This window comes from Sus scrofa, chromosome 15 (assembly GCF_054392235.1).
Source record: "Sus scrofa isolate SSC_HxYL_T2T_F1_AM1 chromosome 15, Sscrofa_HxYL_maternal_Yorkshire_Landrace_v2.0, whole genome shotgun sequence".
Taxonomy (NCBI): Eukaryota; Metazoa; Chordata; class Mammalia; order Artiodactyla; family Suidae; genus Sus; species Sus scrofa.
The window spans coordinates 134,884,440-134,904,725 of record NC_139397.1 but is presented as its reverse complement, the minus strand read 5'-3'; the positions used below and the strand labels follow the sequence as shown (position 1 = coordinate 134,904,725).

At 39.5% G+C, this 20,286-nt stretch overlaps 2 protein-coding genes across 22 annotated transcripts in view; one reads left to right on the top strand and one right to left on the bottom strand.

The window, feature by feature from the left end:
• Window positions 1-20,286, top strand: part of USP37 (ubiquitin specific peptidase 37) — a 97,664-nt gene that overhangs the window by 63,440 nt on the left and 13,938 nt on the right. For 9 of the 21 annotated variants that reach the window (XR_014828714.1, NM_001444839.1, NM_001444835.1 and 6 more), the window contains 4 exon segments: window positions 1,412-1,576; window positions 3,611-3,676; window positions 6,382-6,523; window positions 9,236-9,491. Coding sequence is in view for 19 of the 21 variants with exons in the window: in NM_001444839.1 (NP_001431768.1) it covers window positions 1,412-1,576; window positions 3,611-3,676; window positions 6,382-6,523; window positions 9,236-9,491 (629 nt within the window). In the remaining 2 variants the exon portion in view is untranslated. 21 annotated transcript variants of the gene reach the window in all.
• PNKD (PNKD metallo-beta-lactamase domain containing) overlaps window positions 19,769-20,286 on the bottom strand; it is a 160,917-nt gene continuing 160,399 nt past the window's right edge. Inside the window, exon 8 of the transcript XR_014830153.1 lies at window positions 19,769-20,036. The gene's annotated coding sequence lies outside the window, so the exon portion shown is untranslated. The remainder of the gene's footprint in view (window positions 20,037-20,286) is intronic.

The window sequence follows — 20,286 nt, the reverse complement described above, 5'->3', positions numbered from 1 at the left end:
TCAATATTAAGCCAGTCTACTTTTATTCTTGAAGGGTCTGGTATCTTTATCAGATATGTTCATTTTTAGGCTACCTCATCTTAACAGACAAGTGATTTTGACTGTTTCATATTACCTTTTGTTTTGGGAGGGATCATTTGAAAATTTAGTCACTATATTTGACATCTGACATTCATTTTAGTCTCCTTACATCAGGTGGATCCTTGTGTTCTCTCAAGTTGTTATGAATTTGAAGGGTAGGAATTTTAGCATACATTCTGAAGAGAAATATAATAGATAACTTTAGTTTACAGATTTTTGAGTTCGTGGTTTCTGTGATGAAGGTATATACGGTAAGAAAGGAAACAGTTTTCCATAAATCAGACATTATTTTTGCTTAGAATTGAGGTTTATTCCCATAAGAGTTCTGAAATTCAGTTTTTAAAATGTTCTTGTGGGTTGTGAAATGTGTTTACACCATGAGGCAGAGATTGTGTTATGTATTAGAGGTGAAAAGGATACTATAATAGTACCTTGTGTTTCTACGGAGCTAAAAGCCTTCTCAGACCCACAAACCAGATTGGGCATGTGCATTTTATAGAACTTTTTCCTAAGTGGAGAAAAAAGGGTTTTTTTATTTCTCTCTTTCTCCAGAGAAAGTGCTACTGAAATAAGAACAGTTCATGTCATAAGTCATCTTGAAAAAATTAATATTCATCATCAAACATAAGGGCTGTTTAACACTTTAAATTACCATTTGTGGTTATATAACACTCATTTTTTTGGTAAATCATGTAACATTAAAGTAAATAATTTAAGGATTGGACCCAGTATCAATACTATATATTTTTTTAATTTTTAAAAAGTATTTATTTATTTATTTATTTTTAGGATCACACCCACGGCATATGGAGGTTCCCAGGCTAAGGATCAAATCGGAGCTACCGCTGCTGGCCTACACCGCAGCCACAGCAACACCAGATCCGAGCCACATCTGCAGCCCACACCACAGCTCACGGCAACACCAGATCCTTAACCCACTAACCAAGGCCAGGGATTGAACCTGCAACCTCATGGTTCCTAGTCAGATTCGTTTCTGCTGTGCCACATCAGGAACTCCCTACCAGTATTTTTTAAACTTTAGTTTTCTTATCTGATATGTTTTATTTGATTTTTTTTTTCTTGGAACAGTATTTTACCCCAACTTCATTAATCCACCCAATGTCTATGTTTTATATCCTTAAAGCCTAGCACAGTGCCTACAACATGGCAGGTATTCAGTAAATGTTCTTTGACAGATCTTTACTTTGGCCTAATGTATTCTTTAAATCAAAAGCTCCCTGACTTGTTCAGGTACAGTGATCTCTTTTTACCTGTAAGAGAGCTCCCCCTGTTGTATATGAACTAGTAATGTCACCATCTCGTTTTTCAGGATCCTCATTCTTCATTTGAAACGATACAGCTTCAATGTTGCTCTCTCACTTAACAACAAGATTGGGCAACAAGTCATCATTCCAAGATACCTGACCCTGTCATCTCATTGCACTGAAAATACAAAACCACCCTTCAACCTTGGTTGGAGTGCACAGATGGCAATGTAAGTCCTTGAGAATTTTACTTTCCTTTTTGAAGTAGGAAGGCTTTTAGTATCTGATCAAAAAAATGACTAAACTAGATGACATGACTTCAGCTAAAATTAGACCAAGAAGGAGATTTTTTTTTTTTTTTGTCTTTTCTTTTGTCCTTTTCCAGGGCCACACCTGCAGCATATGGAGGTTCCCAGGCTAGCCACCAGCCCACACCAGAGCCACAGCAACGTGGGATCCGAGCCTCATCTTCGACCTACACCACGGCTCACAGCAGTGCCAGATCCTTAAGCCACTGAACAAGGCCAGGGATCGAACCCACAACCTTACAGTTCCCAGTTGGATTTGTAAACCACTGAGCCACGACAGGAACTCCCAAGAAGGAGATTTTAATTTTGCTTTATTTTGGGATTTTATGCTAGATTACTACCTGATTTAAGTAATTGAATAAAACACTTAAACAGAAATTTTCAACATACCTTAATTGCCTTTCATGAGAAGTTACCTTTTTAGGGAATGCTCTTTACTCTTTTAGACCTCTAGAAGACAGTTTGATACATTTTGGGAATACAAACAAAATTTGCATGATGGTAAGAGTCCACCTGACACTGAAAATACTGACTCCTGTGTTTACTCCCTAGAAGTTCCATTTAGCAAATCTGATATAGGGCTGAGGAATCAATATTTAACATATACCTTTGCTGACTCTTTGGGATATGCAGACTTGAGACAGAGAATATTATACTGGGGCCTCCAAAATAGATGGTGTTTTCATAAATGTATTAAGACTTCTGTAAATGTTGTTCTTTCTTCTTCATACTTGTCTTACTTTGGAGCCTTATATTGTAGTTCATTTTTATACTTAAACCCTAGTTTGGTAGAATTACGAAGTTCTAGAACTTTAGAGGTTAAAGAGATTTTAGAGATTTTTGTCTAAATTCTTAATTTTACAGAGGTAGTCCAAAAGATTAAATGATTTTCTTAAACTTACCGTTAGTAACTGGAAGACAGGTCCTTTTGCTGAAATGGAATAATGAACATTTCAGAAAGTGATTGGGAGTTCCTGCCATGTGTGGCACAGCAGAAAACGAATCGGACTGGTATCCATGAGGATGTGGGTTCGATCCCTGGCCTCGCTCAGTGGGTCGGGGATCTGGCGTTGCTGTGAACTGTGGTGTAGGTCGCAGACGTGGCTCAGATCCTGGGTTGCTGTTGCTGTGGCATAGGCCCACAGCTGTGCCTCCGATTTGACCCCTAGCCTGGGAACTTCCATATGCCACGAGTGCAGCCCTCAAAACCAAAAAAAGAGAAAGAAAGTGAATGAACGTCTGCTAATATGAATTGATGCAGTTTTATAAAATTAGGTCCCCTTGGATTAATAATCAAAATATTTTACTACATCATGTAAGTTTACACTAAAGGCCTCAACAGGTCAATAACAGCATGTTCACAGATTCAGTATTTCTGGCTTTCTCTCATGGCCTTTCTTGAGAATGGATGTTTTTCGTTGATGCAGACTGCCCTCTGCTGGTGGAGCTAGTACTCTTTCTGGCAGTGGTGTTACATCAAACCATCATCCAAGGCTCTTTTATTTAATAGCTCTACAATTTAATAGCTTTAAGACTTTGGACAAATTCCTTGACCTGTCCTTTGGGAAAATAACAGGGTGGTTGTGAACATTAAATGAGGTGTAATACACATGAGTTATTATTTCAGTGCCTGACATCTAGTAAGTCCTCAATAAATGAGAGCTATTATTTTATTGCTTAAAAGTAAAGAACTGAGGCAAGAGAATTTTTCCCAAGTTGTTCTTTTCATATGCATTTCATTTCCAGTGTTTACTTAGATCATTAGATAAGAGAGAGAACCTAGAGAATGTATTTTGTTTTTTCTTTTGGCCTCTATTGCTAGTAAAAATATTATCATTGTTAACTTTTCAAGAGGACATACAAGGGACTGTACTACAGAAGAAATCATTTATGAGTCAAATATTTTTCTTTAGTAATGTAATTGTATACATTATATATTTTCTAATTTTCTAATAGTTCTAGACCATTGAAAGCCTCTCAAATGGTGAATTCCTGCATCACCAGCCCTTCTACACCTTCAAAGTGAGTTATATTTCTTGTGTACCCAAAATTTGTATTTTTAAGGATTTGGCTTACCCTGATTTTCAAGATTATCCCCTTCCCTTTTCCTGTTGTTCCTCTTTTTGCATGATAACTGCTCTACATTACTATACTTGGATCTGCTTTAACTGTAATCTAGGGTATGTCAAGTTTTTTAACAGTGAAGCAAGTTCAGATGTTCCTCTCAAAATTTTGTTTTAAAACTTCCTAAATCATCTGTTAATATGTAATATTTTCATCCTACAACTCTAGAAATTGATGACGAAGGATTTTAAGGATTGATTCTTGAAATAGACACATGGAGATCCCAAACTATCTTTTCAACCAGTTGCCAGCCTGTGTGGAACTTCTTTTCTTAGACACTGAACTGGAACTATTCCGAAAGGGGACGGGAAAACAAATCCACACTAGAAATGTAGCTATTCTACAAATGTTTTACGGTTTTTGCTTAAGACCAAAAGTTTGTCCAAGAAGGAAACAAATACTTTTTTTAAATATGCCTCCTCTATGATTTGATTAGAACCACAGTTCCTGATTAGACATTTCTAAATGACTTGGTTGTCATTTGTCTTTAAAATTAGTTTTTCTAAAAATTTAATGTCCCAAAGTACTTTTAGAAAAGAGAGACTTTTGTTGTTTAAGGGCTCTTGGGGGGCTTTTATAACCATAAAGTGACATTTGGGAACTGCTATTTTCTTTTCCTCCTGTTAATTATTTTTCAGTGCAATTAAAACCAGATGACTAACTGACTAGAAATCTGAAATGGTACCGATATGAATACTCTTGCCCGTTCTCAAGATACAAATGAGCAATACCACTTGGCTGCTTAGAAAGTGAGCAAGTGATGCATTTACAGGATGAATATTTTTCCTTACTACAGGCAAGCTGCCTTCTGTGAATATAGTAACTATTAATGGAATGCACTCTTTTATGTACCAAATCACTATAGTTTCAAGAAAGAGATGGTTTCATTGGGCATCATTATACTTGGCATGGTCATCTGTTCTCCAGGGTCTTCTGGTATGAGAATTTAAGAATCGGTCAATAAGGGATTATTAGGCCCTAGAAGACCTGTCATGCCGATCAAACTTAAAAGAGGCTGAGTTATAAACCAGACCATTGGTTCTTCTTTAACGTCCTTCGTCACATTCGACCCTGGTATATTAGTAGCCAGGTGTCACCTTCCTTCAGTGAAGTATTTACATGGCTAAATAAATATGTTCAGTTTTGCTTGGTGACCATGAAATCAGAAATGAAGAATCAAGATGGCTAATTGGCTATTTCTAAGTTTATACTAAAAACCCTTTTGAACACACAGTGGGAGGCTATTCACGTGTTCAGGCTGAAGTGCAGTGGTATCCTGGCTGCTCTCAGCCAAAGACTATAGTTGGAGTTATCGCTGACCACTTGCCTCTTTTCTTTGATCTACATTGCTGTGCAGTCCTTCTTGGTTTCCATCGTGACCTCTTTTTTCTTGGTACCATCATTCTATATGTTTATTTATAGTTTTGACATTTAGATTAATTGTATTTATCCACTTTCCATTTACTTTTTTTTTTTTAGTATTAGCATATGAATTTATGTTAACCTCCACCAAGAAAGTTTGTGCTTTTTGACCTTTACCATTTTTTTCCTTTAGTTTATTTTCAGCTCACGTAGAAGACATCACAGTAACACCTTACTTATCTGGTATCATTGAAGAATAATATTTGATATTCCAAGTAATGAATATTTCTATAACTAAAGCTCACCTTTTTAAACATTGCTTTTTTAATTTTAATCTTAAAGTCTTTTAAACATCTTAGATGGTTATTATCTCTGTGACCTTACAGAATTCCTTATATTGTTAAATAAAATACACTGAAGATAATTTAAATATATTTTAATGACTTAGAATCAGCTTAATGAATATCACTTATTACTCTGTATTTTAATATGATAATGCCTGCAGAGGTTCTTAATTCTTACAAGACATTTTACATTAAATTACCTTATAGTTCTTTATTGCCCTTTTTTGGTTATTCTCTCTCATTTCTTAGCTCTCATTTCTTGATGAACTTCCTACATTATTTTATACACCATTTCCTGGGAAAGAAGGGTCCCTGTCTAAAGAGTAAAGTGTGTGGAGCTTTGAAACTGCTGCCTTCCTCAGAAGCTTTTTTTCTTACTTTTGAATCTCTGTATTCTAGAAGGTAGAAGTTGCCGGAAGTCTGACCTACATATAATTGGATAAGTGGAATGTTACTGTTAATTTCAAAATACATAGATCAGAATTTTAAAGAGCAAAAATTAGTCCTCATACACTCTGTTGTCAAAAACATGTATTCATTGTTATGTCTGCATGCATTCAGTAGAGTACTTGCTTTATAAAGACAATAACAAAACTTCTTTGGAGTTGTTCATTAAAAGAAAAAAGGCACAAAGTGATTGGTTTACTGATACTATATAATAGCCTAAGAGTTGTCTAATTTTCAAAGCATGACTCTTTTGGAGTAGAGCAAAGGTAATGCTTAAATAAATCTCTTTTGATACATCTTTTTTTTTCTCTGTTAAATCATTCTCCATAAAGGAAAAGCTTTTTGTCTTCTTATTTTGGTATTTATACTTTAAAATAATAAAAAGGACAAGTGTTTATTTATCAGGCTTATATAGGGTTCTTTTGTTTGTTTGTTTTTCTTAAATTACAGGAATTTCACCTTCAAATCCAAGAGCTCCTTGGCTTTATCCCTTGATTCAGACAGTGAGGATGAGTTGAAACGCTCTGTGGCCCTTAGCCAGAGACTTTGTGAAATATCAAGCAGTGAACAGCAGCAGGAAGACCTGGAAAAGGTAAGTAATTTCTCATCAAAATATCTGACTGCCCAAATAAATGCCTTTCGTTACCATGATCAGCAAACTTAATACATACATGAGATAAATTATAAACGTAATGAATCTGTTCATACGCTAGTTTTAAAGAGTGTGCTTTTTGTAGCTGCAAACCAGCCTGTTTAAAGATGGATTCAGACTTTTTTAAAATTGAGGTATAATTAATTGACACATAATACCATATTAGTTTCAGGAGTTCCCGTCGTGGCTCAGTGGCTAACGAATCCGACTAGGAATCATGAGGTTGAGGGTTCGATCCCTGGCCTTGCTCAGTGGGTTAAGGATCCGGTGTTGCCGTGAGCTGTGGTGTAGGTTGCAGACACGGCTCGGATCCTGCGTTGCTGAGCCTCTGGCATAAACCGGTGGCTACAGCTCCGATTCAGCCCCCAGCCTGGGAACCTCCATATGCCATGGGAGCAGCCCAAGAAATGGCAAAAAGACAAAAAAAAAAAAATCATATTAGTTTCAAGTGTACAACACGATACAGTATTTGTATATATCACAAGATGATCACCACAATAAGTCTGCTTAACATTATCACCATACATAGTTATCAAAAAAATTGTTTTTTCTTAGGAATGAGGACTTTTCCAATCTACTCTCAGCAGCTTTCAGATATGCAGTATAGTATTATTGTCACCATGATGTACATTACATACCTATGACTTATTTATAACTGGAAGTTTGTACCTTTTTGCCCCCTCACCCTTTTCATTCACTCCTCAGCCCCTGCCTCTGGCAACTACTAATCTGTTCTTTGTGCCTATGAACTGAGTTTTTTTATTTGTTTGTTTTTTAGATTCCACATGTAAGTGAAATCATAGAGTATTTGTCTTTCTCTGTATATATATAATTTATTATCCTCAAGATTCTTTCATACTGTCACAAATGGCAAGATTTTGTTCTTTTTTACGGCTAAATAATGTTCCATTGTGTCTGTGTGTATATGTACACACACGCACGCCCCTCTTCTTTATACATTTATCCATCAGTAGATACTTAGGTTGTTTCCAGGATTGAGACTTGGAAAAAATGAAAGTTGTTGTGCATAACCTACTTTTTTTCCTGTTAACCTTCAGAGCTACTTTTACGTATTCGACCTCAAATAATTTGCTTTATTTTGATACTAATTATTAATATGAGGGAATCATAGTAAATGTTTTATATCAGCAGGCCAACCAGATAATCTAAAAGTTTAAGTAATGAGAATGAAGGTACAACTGTATCATATTCTATCTTGATATGTAATGATAGTTAATATTTTGAAGATTTAAGCATTTCTAGGAATTTGTGTCATCTCCTGTAACTGATTTTAAACCTCCATTTTGATCAGATAACATAATTATGTTAGTAGTTATTTTTTGTTCGGGCTGTTTCCTATCTTTCAAACTAGAGGTAGTTTGTGGTTATTTACCTTGAATAAGAAATAACAGAAAGTCAGAAATTCTCCCAGAAATGAGGGAAAGTTATTCAGAAAATAACTTCTGAATGTTTACATAATCTTAATATAGTCTTTATTTTTCTTATTTATTAAAAAAAGTTCTCAGGAGTTCCCATCATGGCACAGTGGAAACAAATCTGACTAGGAACCATGAGGTTGCAGGCTTGATCCCTGGCCTTGCTCAGTGTTAACCCCGGCGTCGCCCAGGACCTGTGGTGTAGGTTGCAGACACGGCTCGGAGCTGGCGTTTCTGTGGCTCTGGCATAGGCTGGCAGCTGTAGCTCCGGTTAGACCCCTACCCTGTGAACCTCCATATGCTGAGGGTGTGGCCCTAAAAAAAAAGACACACACACACTCACACCCCAAAAAAAAGTTCTCAAGGAGTTCCCATTGTGGCTTAGTGGTAATGAAGCCGACTAGTATCCATGAGGACACAGGTTTAATCCGCAGTCTCACTCAGTGGGTTAAGGATCCAATGTTGCCGTGAGCTGCAGTGTAGCTTGCAGGTACAGCTCAGATCTGGCATTGGTGTGGCTGTGATGTCAGCTGGCAGCTGCAATGCCAATTCAGCCCCTAGCCTGGGAGCTTCTCTATGCCACAGGTGCGGCCCTAAAAAAGAAAAGGGAAAAAAAAAAGGAGAAACTTTTTAAAAATAAAATAGGGAGAAGGATCAAGATGGCAGAGGAGTAAGACGTTGTGCTCACCTTTCTCTCACAAATACATCAAAAAAGCACACCTATATGTAGAACAATTCGCACAGAACATCTACTAAACGCTGGCAAAAGAACTTAAACTTAAAAAAAGGGCGAGAGGAGTTCCCGTCGTGGCGCAGTGGTTAACGAATCCGACTAGGAACCATGAGGTTGCGGGTTCAGTCCCTGCCCTTGCTCAGTGGGTTAACGACCCGGCGTTGCCGTGAGCTGTGGTGTAGGTCGCAGACGCGGCTCGGATCCCGCGTTGCTATGGCTCTGGCGTAGGCGGGTGGCTACAGCTCCGATTCAACCCCTAGCCTGGGAACCTCCATATGCCGCGGGAGCGGCCCAAGAAATAGCAACAACAACAACAACAACAAAAAAAAAAGACAAAAAAAAGGGGGGGGGGCGAGAAACCCTCCGCATAACTGGGTAGAACCAAAAAAAAAAATAGAAATGAAATAAACATGTCGCTTAAACTTTAAGATTGCTGTATTTGTAGGCATTCTGATTTCCTCTAAAAGCTATTCTCTTCCTTAGGATTCAAAATCATGCAAACTAGAACCTGATAAGTCTGAACTAGAAAACTCAGGATTTGACGCAATGAGTGAAGAAGAGCTTCTAGCAGCTGTTTTAGAGATAAGTAAAAGAGAAGCTTCACCATCTCCGAGTCATGAAGATGATGATAAACCAACCAGCAGCCCTGATACTGGGTTTGCTGAAGATGATATTCAAGAAATGCCTGAAAATCCAGACCCTATGGAAACCGAGAAGCCGAAAACAATCACAGAGCCTGGTAAGTTTAATGAAAATAAATATCTATAAAACAAGGCACAACTGCATTCCAAAGCTTTATACTAACAAATGACATCTACATAATGGGAGATGAGAGGTATGTGAAACAGAGCTAATGGTATTTTTGTGCTTTTTTTTTTTTTAAACAGTTTAAAAAATGAGAGGCAGATATTGTGAGTAGTATCCAGAGGTTAGTGTTAAAGTATGCCATGTCCCTTTAGGTGTACATCAAAAGAAAAGCTAGTATTCATGTCCGTTTAAAAAATGGGTCACTTTTCTCTTACCACTGCTGTCTCAGAAATTCATGTAATTCTTCATTTTTTTTAATATCTGAACTTACACCAAGTTTTAGTGTATAAATAATTCAAGTTCTCCACTGAACTTAGACCACTGAACAAACTGAGCAGGTCTTGAGCCTCTAGTCTTAGCTATACCACTTTTTATTTATGAATTTCTAAATGGTAATTGAACCTCTTTGATACTCAATTTTCTTATCTCTGTATGGGGATCTGCCAGACATACTTCAGGTGGTTGTGAGTAGAATGTTAGGAGTTCCTGCTGTGGCAAAGTGGATTAATCATCTGGCTTGTCTCTGCGGAGGCAAGTTTAATTCCCAGCTCGATGCAGTGGGTTAAGGATCTGTTGTTGCTGCAGCTGTGGTATAAGTCACAGCTCCAGTTTGGATACTGTCCTGGTCCGGGAACTTCCATATGGTATAGGGGCTGAAAGAGAAAAAAAAAATGCTAGATAGTGTACACATATTATGTAAAGTGCGCTGCAGAAGCTGTCACTGCAGACAACAGCGCTGAGTCTCCTTGTCTTGCATGATGAATGTTTTAAGATTTTTAAGTAAAAAATGTTCACTCCCTCTTCCTGTGAACAACTCTCATTTTTTTCACCTGATATCATTATCTGTGTTTAGGAAGCTAGGTAATGTGTTTCAGTATATCAAGCCTAGGATTTTGAGGATGAAGAGAATAGTATGTAAATCACAAAATTATTTTGTATATTCTTGGGGTTGTTAGGACCTCATCACTTGTGGTTTTTTTTTTTTTTTGTCTTTTGTTGTTGTTGTTGTTGTTGCTATTTCTTGGGCCGCTCCTGCGGCATATGGAGGTTCCCAGGCTAGGGGTTGAATCGGAACTGTAGCCACCGGCCTACGCCAGAGGCACAGCAACGCAGGATCCGAGCCATGTCTGCAACCTACACCACAGCTCATGGCAACGCCGGGTCGTTAACCCACTGAGCAAGGGCAGGGACCGAACCTGCAACCTCATGGTTCCTAGTCAGATTCGTTAACCACTGCGCCACGACGGGAACTCCCTCATCAGTTTTGAATTATTTTATGTGCAAATAAAATAAGAATTAGTATATCTTTTTTTTGGTCTTTTTAGGGCTGCTCCCGAGGCACATGGAGGTTCCTAGGCCAGGGTGCAGTTGGAGCCACAGATGTCAGCCAATGCCACAGCCGAAGCAACGCCAGATCCAAGCCATGTCTGCAACCTACAACACAGCTCATGGCAATGCCGGATCCTCAACCCACTGAGCGAGGCCAGGGTTTGAACCTACAACCTCATGGTTCCTAGTCAGACTCGTTTCTGCTGTGCCACAATGGAAACTCCGATATCCTCAATTTAATTGGAAACAAAAAGCTGATGATTTGGTGAGGGGTGGTTCTCTGGAGCATTTTATTGGACACTTGGGTGCTGGGATTGCAAAGTCAATGTAGTCTTTCAAAGGAGACTTTACAAAACTGTTTTGCTTGGCTTTTGCCAGGATTCCAGTGATAAAAAGCTGATGATTTTTGTATATAGTTGTTTCTTTTTTTAAACTTTTTTTAACCTCTTGATGGAAGTATCCTTATGAAGTCCTTTTTCCTTATTAAACTTATAATCACTGCCCATGGATATCATTGGTTAATATTAGTGCCTTTTGTCCCTTGCCTATTTATTTCCTGCTTTCAGCTCTTCGTTCCAGTTCTTTGCTTAGTCCTTCATCTCCCTAAAATTAACAAAGGAGGTTATTTTCTGTATTTCTAGATTATCTATGCCAGTGGTGGAAAACACTAAGGTTATTCAAATCATTAAGAATCATGGGTTGTTAACTCTCCCAGACTTCAGGCAATACTGCAAAGCTACAGTAATCAAAACAGTATGATATGGTACAAAAACAGACATACAAATCAATGGAACAGAATAGAGAGCCCAGAAATAAACCCACGTACCTGTGGTCAGTTAATCTTCAATAGGGAGGCAAGAATATAAAGTGGGAAATAGTCTTTTTAGCAAGTGGTAGCTGGGAGAGTTGGATAGCTATATGTAAATCAGTGAAGTTAGAATACAACCTCACACCATGCACCAAAATAAACTCAAAATAGCTTAAAAATTTAAACATAAGCTGTGACACCAGGAGTTCTGTCATGGTGCAGGGAAAATGAATCTGACTAGGAACCATGAGATTTCGGGTTTGATCCCTGGCCTCGGTCAGTGGGTTAAGGATCTGGCGTTGCCATGAGCTGTCGTGTTGGTTGCAGATGATACCCTGAGGCTGTGATCAGAGGCCAACAGCTACAGCTCCAATTCGACCCCCAGCTGGGGACTTCTTTATGCCTCAGGTACAGTCCTAAAAATGCAAAAGAAAAAAATAGTAAGTGTGTGTGTATAGCCTAGTCACTTGTTGTGCAGCAGAGATTAGCACAACATTGTAAATCAGATATACTTTAATTTAAAAGAGAATCACAGGTTATCAAAATATTAATGACTAGCCACTTTGGGAAGAGCAAACTTGTTATAGATACTTTATATCCTTACAGAAGATCTATTCTTTAGCCGCCGTCTTCCTCGCTTCGATGCATGCCATTGTTATATTTCTTGTTTCTTTTAATCTTACCATTCAGTTCACTTTCTTACTGTAACTAAAACTAAAAACATTACAATTCTTTTTTTTAACTTATGCAAAATATTGATCTAAAAGTGGAGATGAGTATAATGAACCTTCTGTCTTGTACTCATTATCAACAATAAGCCATTCTTGTTTCATCTGTATCTTTTCCACTGCATCCCCTGGATTATTTAGAAGTGAATCCCAGATATTAGATCACTCCATCAGTAAAGATTTCAGTATCACTAAAAAATAAGAACTCTGTTTAAAAACATTCTCAATATCATTATTGTACTTTAAAAATTAATAATTCTGAAAAATGATCAAACCCTTCATAAGATTTTTATTACAAAAATTTCAAATCCGAGAAAAGTTGGAAAATAAAACAATGATGAACCCTTTACCTAATTCATTAGGATTTTGTCACGTTTGCTTTCCCTTTCCTTCCATGCCCCCCCACCACATGTATATGTGTAGTTGTGCAGCAGTTTCCCCAAAATTATAGCCTTAAAATATCAATAATTGTAATATCTTATAATTCTGTGTATTGCCTTGTTTTAGCTGGTAGTTTGTCTGCTCCATGTCATGTCGGCTGGGGTTTCACTGGGCTACAACTTCCACCTTGGCACTTTGGTTGTGTTGGTTAGAAGGATCAGCTGGGATGGCTAGATATCCTTTCAATTCTTCTAGTCCCCTCTCCCTGACCATCTCCCCCAACCTTCTTTTCATCTTGTAATCTCTCTCTCTCTCTTTTTTGGTCTTTTTAGGGCCGTACCCGCAGCATATGGAAGTTCCCAGGCTAAGAATCAAATCAGAGCTGTAGCCTCTGGCCTACACCACCACCACAGCAATGAGGGATCCGATCTGCATCTGCAATATACACACACCAGAGCTCACAACAACGCTGGATCCTTAATCCACCAGCGAGACCAGGGATCTAACCTGCGTCCTCATGGATGCTAGTCAGATTCGTTTCCACTGAGCCACAACCAGAATTCTCTCATCTTTTAATCTCTTTATGTAATCTCAGGGCCTCTCCATTTCCATGTTGTCTCTCTAGCATGGTAGCCAAGCTTCTTACGTAATAGCTCAGGGCTCTCAAAAGTGCAAAAGAGGCAGCTGCTAGGCCTTCTTAATGTATGGGCTCAAAATTAGGACAGTCAGTTCCACCACATTTTACTGATTAAGGTACTCACAGGATCTGCCCATATTCACTGTGAGATGGACTGCACAGAGTTAGAATACCTGAAGGCCTGGTTCATTGGAGGCCATCTTTAGAGATTGCACACATACACATGCATACATTCTTTGTTTTTGTTTTTTTATTTTTATTTTTTTGTCTTTTTAGGGCTGCACTCATGGCATATGGAGATTCCCAGGCTAGGGGTCCAATTGGAGCTGTAGCCGCTGGCCTACGCCACAGCCACAACGCCAGATCCGAGCCGTGTCTGCAGCCTACGCCACAGCTCATGGCAATGCCAAATCCTTAACCCATTGAGCGAGGCCAGGGATCAAACCTGCATCCTCATGGATGCTTGTCAGGTTCGTTAACAGCTGAGCCACAACAGGAACTCCCACTCTTTCTTTTTTTAGTGGGACTCAAATTGCGGGTGACACTTCACCCTAAAACACTTAAGTCTGACTTTCCTAAGTATGTGGAAATTTTCTTAATATAACAATTATCAGGAGCTTGGATCTGGTATTGCTGTAGCTGTGGCATAGGCCAGCAGCTGTAGCTCCTATATGACCCCTAGCCTGGGAACCTCCATATGCCGTGGCCCTAAAAAGAAAAAAAAAAAAAAAAAAAAAATTATCATACTTAAGAATACTAACAGTAATTCCATATATACTTCTAATATAGAGCCCACATACACATTTCCCCAATGTCGCCAACATACTTTTTTTTTTTTTACTTTTTTTAAACTCTAGAACCCAAAGCTTAATTGCCCTACTGTTCTTTAAGTATAAGTTGTGTTTTTCCCACTCCCTAAAACTTCAGAGCGTAGAAATGGAATCGGTTTTCTCCTTGTTGCCTGTTGCCATTTCCAACTGCTTTGTTTCTTTTCATCCTGTGAAAATCCAAGCTCTTTTGAAATACAGACTTTACCACCTATTATCTCTGTAGCTTGTCTTACCTTCCAGTCGCTCCATTCCCATTAGCATTCTTAGGGCCTTCAACATCCTCATAAATGATCCTTTCAACAGCCTGGTCTCTCAATTCCCAATCCTAATTTCAAAGAACTTTTCTTCTGCCCCATCTTGATAACTGACAGAAGTCATACCCTAAACCAGTAGTTCTCAAAATGTGTCCCCAGTCCATCAGTATCATGTAGGAACTTGCTGGAAATGCCATTCTTGACCCCATCCCAGACCTGCTGAATAAGAAAACTCTGGCTGCGGGGCTCAGCATTCTGTGCTATGGTTCCCCTTAATTGTGATGCTGAAGTTTGAGAACTGCTTCCCTAGACTTTGTCATCATCAGGAACCGTACCACCTTTGAAATCCTTATTTCAGGTGGCCTTATCTAACCCTTCTCTCCTAGCTCACCTAATATCGTGTTCTTTTTTTAAATTTTATTTTACTGAAATACAGTTGATTTATAATGTGTTAATTTCTGCTGTACAACAAAGTAATGTAGTTATATATATTTTTTTCATATTCTTTTCCATTATGATTTATCACATGATATTGAAAATAGTTCCCTGTGCTGTACAGTAGGACCTTATTGTTTATCCATTCTATATATAATAGCTTGCATCTGCTAATCCCAAACTCCCAATCCATCCCTCCCCCACCTCACACCTAATATCACGTTTCTTATTTCGACAGTTATTTGACCTCATTAAGACTTCCAGGGAGTTCCCGTCGTGGCTCAGTGATTAACGAATCTGACTAGGAACCATGAGGTTGCGGGTTTGATCCCTGGCCTTGCTCAGTGGGTTAAGGATCTGGCGTTGCCGTGAGCTGTGGTGTAGGTTGCAGAGGCGGCTCGGATCCCTAGTTTCTGTGGCTCTGGCGTAGGCCAGCAGCTACAGCTCCAATTCAACCCCTACCCTGGGAACTTTCATATGCCACGGAAGCGGCCCAAGAAATGGCAAAAAAAAAAAAAAAAAAAAAAAAAGAGAGAGAGACTTCCAATCCATTGACTTCTACTTTATTTTATTTTATTTTTGCTGTTCATCACCTCCCTCTTATCATTACTTCCTTCCCCAGCCTGTATGCCATATTTTGATACTCTTATCTCTTTCCTCTTTTCCTCTCTCAGTCACCTAACAAAATCCCAACTCCCAAATCAACCAACTTCTTATTCTTTGTCTGCATCCAAGCAGCTGAAGGTTGCTGAAGAAAATCACAAAACTGCTGACTTGACTTTGCTGAAATTCATGACTATGGTCTTACATGGACCCTAAATGCTGCTAGTCACTTTTGTTACAGTTCCTTAGTAAATTTCTGTTCTCAGGCTCCATGATGTCTTTCTCAAATCTCTAGTTCTTCCATACACACTCTAGGCTTGTAACTTAGCTATATACCTTTCAAGGTAAACAGATACAATTAAGATAACACTGCCTTCACAGAAAATGTACCTGTTGTTATTTAAAGCCGGTCCTTCCATTTGTATCTAGGATCTCATCCACTTGTGCCTTCTAAAGACTTTCCCTCTTAAAATTATACTTTCTCTTCTGCATCACGTCTTCTCTCTTCTAAATTATTCCCATTGTACCTTAATATCATTCATTTTTTAAAAAACCTCTTATGAGGAGTTCCCGTCGTGGCGCAGTGGTTAACGAATCTGACTAGGAACCATGAGGTTGCAGGTTCGGTCCCTGCCCTTGCTCAGTGGGTTAACGATCCGGCGTTGCCGTGAGCTGTGGTGTAGGTTGCAGACACGGCTCGGATCCTGCGTTGCTGTGCCTCTGGCGTAGGCCGGTGGCTACAGCTCCGATTGGACCCCTAGCCTGGGAACCTCCGTGTGCCGCGGGAGCGGCCCAAGAAATAGCAACAACAACAACAACAAAAGACAAAAAAAGACAAAAGACAAAAAAAAAAAACAAACCTCTTATGACCATATGTTTCCCTCTAGCTACTGCCCACTTTCTTACCATCTCCCATTTGCTTATTAGCCCTCTCCAAGTGGGCTTTCATTCCGACCACGCCGCTGAACTGGTCTTTATCAGGTTTACCTTAGCAACATTTCATGCAGTCCACCACTCCCTCCTTAACAGGGTTTTTTTTTTTTTTTTTTTTTTGGGCTGTGCCTGTGGCACGTGGAAGTTCCCAAGCTAGGGATCAAACCCACACCACAGCAGTGACCAGAGCCACTGCAATAACAAACCAAATCCTTAACCCTCTGCACCACAAGGAAACTCCTTAACATTTAAAACTTTATAATTTTTTTTTCTATAAACTACACTTGTCATGCTTCTTTCTTCCTACTAAACCACATTTGTTAGGATTTTTTTTCCTCCTACTAAACCAACTATTCATTCCAAGTTTTTTTGGTTTTGTTTTTTGCTTCCCTCATTAGAACTCAGCTGTTTTGAGTATTCCCAGGACACTATCCTTAGCTATCATTTCTATTTAAGCTCTCTCCCTAAGTGATCTCATACATTACCATAGCCTCACATACTGATGAAGTATCAAATTCATATCTCTATCCTGAATCTATGCCCTGAGCTTTAAACTTACGTATTGGAATGCCTACTTGTCCATTTGGCTAAGTTTTTAACCCCCCCCTCCCAACCCCAGTGTGCCTGCCCCATATCAGCAAATGGTATCATCATCTGTCTAGTTGCTCAGGCCAAAAAATATGTTTCCCTTCATTTTGTCTTACTTCTTACCTCACATTCAGTCCATCAATAAATCTGGTCTGTTGTACCTCCAAAATAAATCCTGAATCCAGTCCTTTATCAACATATTCATAGCTACAACTCTCATCTTCCATCTCTCACCTGGGCCACTGCAGTTAATTCGTAATGTCTCTTTCTTCACTCTTACCCCACTACAGACCTTCTTTTCATGAACATAGTGGCCAGCGTAATCTTTCTGAAGCATAGATTGCAATCACTCATCTGCTTAAAACTTATTGTGACTTCCCATTACGCTTAATCCAAGCTTCTCATCGTGGCCTATTTTCACCGCCCCTCCCGCCCCCCCCGGTCAGTCTACTGCTTTAGCCACACTAGCATTCTGTCTCTCTGTCACTCATATTTCCTAAGCTCTCTTTCATCTCAGAGCCTTTGCACTTGAACTCCTTGAGGGCAAGGGCCATCTTGCCTTAATTATCACTCTATTCCCAGTTTCTTCAGCAGTGCTGGGCACATAGTAGATTCTCAGTAAATATCAGGGTTCATCAGATCGTCTGTCTCATGAATCAACTGAGGAGGGGAAAGAAGACTGGCTAACTAAGCTTTCACTGTTAGCCAGCAGTGGGAAAGAATGTTTGCAGAGGCCTAGACATCAGAAAGGCCATGGCAAGTTAGTGGACCTAAAAAAGTTCAGAATGATCTGCATGGCTGGAACATAGTGTTTAGGGGGAAAAGCAAATGATGAGACTAGAGAATTATGCAGTCACAAAAACATGGTTTTTGTGGTCTAAAACCATGCTTAAGAGTTTGGACTTTAATTTCAGAAGCATTAGGAAATTATTGAATAATTTTAGGCAAAAGGGAATTTGATAATATTTGAAGATCATTCAGGCTGCAGTGTAACATGTAAATTAGAGAAGAATTGAAGTATTCTGTGAGACCTCTTAGAAAGTTATTGCGGTAGTCTAGACCAGAAGTTAATGGGGCTCTAAGCCAAGGTTTTGGCATTGAAGAGGAGAACTGTGATGAATTTGAGAGGTAGTTAAGAAATAATGATTTACCTAATAGGGAGTAAATGAGAATAAGGCACAAGGACTCCCAGATTTCTGTTTTAAAAAAACAAAAAACTGTGTGAACAGCAATCCCACTGACTAAATATAGAATATAGGAACATTCTGGGAAAGAGGCAGATGATACATTTAGTAAAAGAATGTGGGGTTTTAATACATAATTCCCATCTGATCTATTGTGTAAGTTCCTTAAAAATGTGTTTTCAGGAGTTCCCGTCGTGGTGCAGTGGTTAACGAATCCGACTAGGAACCATGAGGTTGCGGGTTCGGTCCCTGCCCTTGCTCAGTGGGTTAACGATCCAGCGTTGCTGTGAGCTGTGGTGTAGGTTGCAGACGCGGCTCGGATCCCACGTTGCTGTGGCTCTGGCGTAGGCCGGTGGCTACAGCTCCGATTGGACCCCTAACCTGGGAACCTCCATATGCCGCAGGAGCGGCCCAAGAAATAGCAACAACAACAACAAAGACAAAAAGACAAAAAAAAAAAAAAAAAAAAAATGTGTTTTCATTTCATGGTCATATTCGTTCTCATAGATCTTAAGTGTTTTTTGTATCCGTCTGGTAATCTTGTCCTGAGGACAGGTATATATTCATTTTCACCATCTCAGAGTAAACTTTCCTGCATCTGTTTCCTGTCATGTGAACTAATTGCTAGTGTAATTATGTGAAGTACATTGATACATTGAGTGCTGAAAGTTACTGGCTAAGAACTGTCACTTTTTTTTTATGAAATATGTTTTGAGAATGCAAGTAAGTAATGCTCATCTTATGCCCTAAAATAGCAGCCTCTACTCCCAAATCTTTCTTCCACTTGAAATGCTCAACTTCAGCTAACTTCGATGTCTCAGTTCCAAATTTTCAGAAGTGATTGATTGGTTGACTCAGATGAACATTCCTGGTCCAGTAAGCCAAGGCTAAAGGTACAGGCAGGATCTTGTAGGCTTCAGAGCTGCCCCTTCCAGGCTATGGAAATGACTGTTTCTCCAAGAATGGAGGGGTGTGTGTGTGTGTGTGTGTTTAAATCAGGATCAGGATCATACTGCTTTTTGCACTTAATATATCCAGAGTTTCTTTTCCTCCTTTAATGAATATTCAGAATTTTAATGGTAAGTATTCAGTAGCAGTTCAATTAAAAATAATGACTAGGAGTTCCCCGTTGAGGCTCGGTGGTAATGAATCCAACTAATATCTATGAAGACTCAGGTTCGATCCTTGGCCTCTCTCCTTGGGTCACAGCATTGCCATGAGCTGTGGTGCAGGTCACCAACTTGGCTTGGATCTTGTGTTGCTGTAGCTGTGGCGAAGGCCAGCCGCTACAGCTCAGATTCAACCCTGAGCCTAGGAACTTCCATATGCCATGGGTTTGGCCCCAAAATATACGTACATATATACAGACTAATTGCTGATTTAGAGTCTAAAACTAAGATGCTGTAGGCTTCATAATATTCAGAGTAAGCTTCAGAGTTCATTTGTGCTATAAAAAAGGATCTACCATTTAAATGGTTAGAATGCAGTACTGGGACAGATTTTTTTTTTTTTTTTTTTGTCTTTTTGCCATTTCTTGGGCTGCTTCCGCAGCATATGGAGGTTCCCAGGCTAGGGGTCCATTCGGAGCTGTAGCCACCAGCCTACGCCAGAGCCACAGCAACGTGGGATCCGAGCCGAGTCTGCAACCTACACCACAGCTCACGGCAACGCCAGATCCTTTAACCTACTGAGCAAGGGCAGGGACCGAACCCGCAACCTCATGGTTCCTAGTCGGGTTCGTTAACCACTGCGCCACGACGAGAACTCCTGGGACATATTTAAAAACATTTCAGTGAGTGATTTCCCGTTGTGGCTCAGCAGTTAACGAATTTGGTTAGCATCTGTGAGGACTCAAGTTTGATCCTTGGCCTCGCTCAGAGGGTTAAGGATCCAGCGTTGCTGTGAACTGTGGTATAGGTCACGACGTGGCTTGGATCTGGCGTTGCTGTGGTGTAGGCCAGCAGCTGCAGCTCCAGTTTGTCCTGTAACCTGGGAACCTTCACATGCTGTGGGGGGC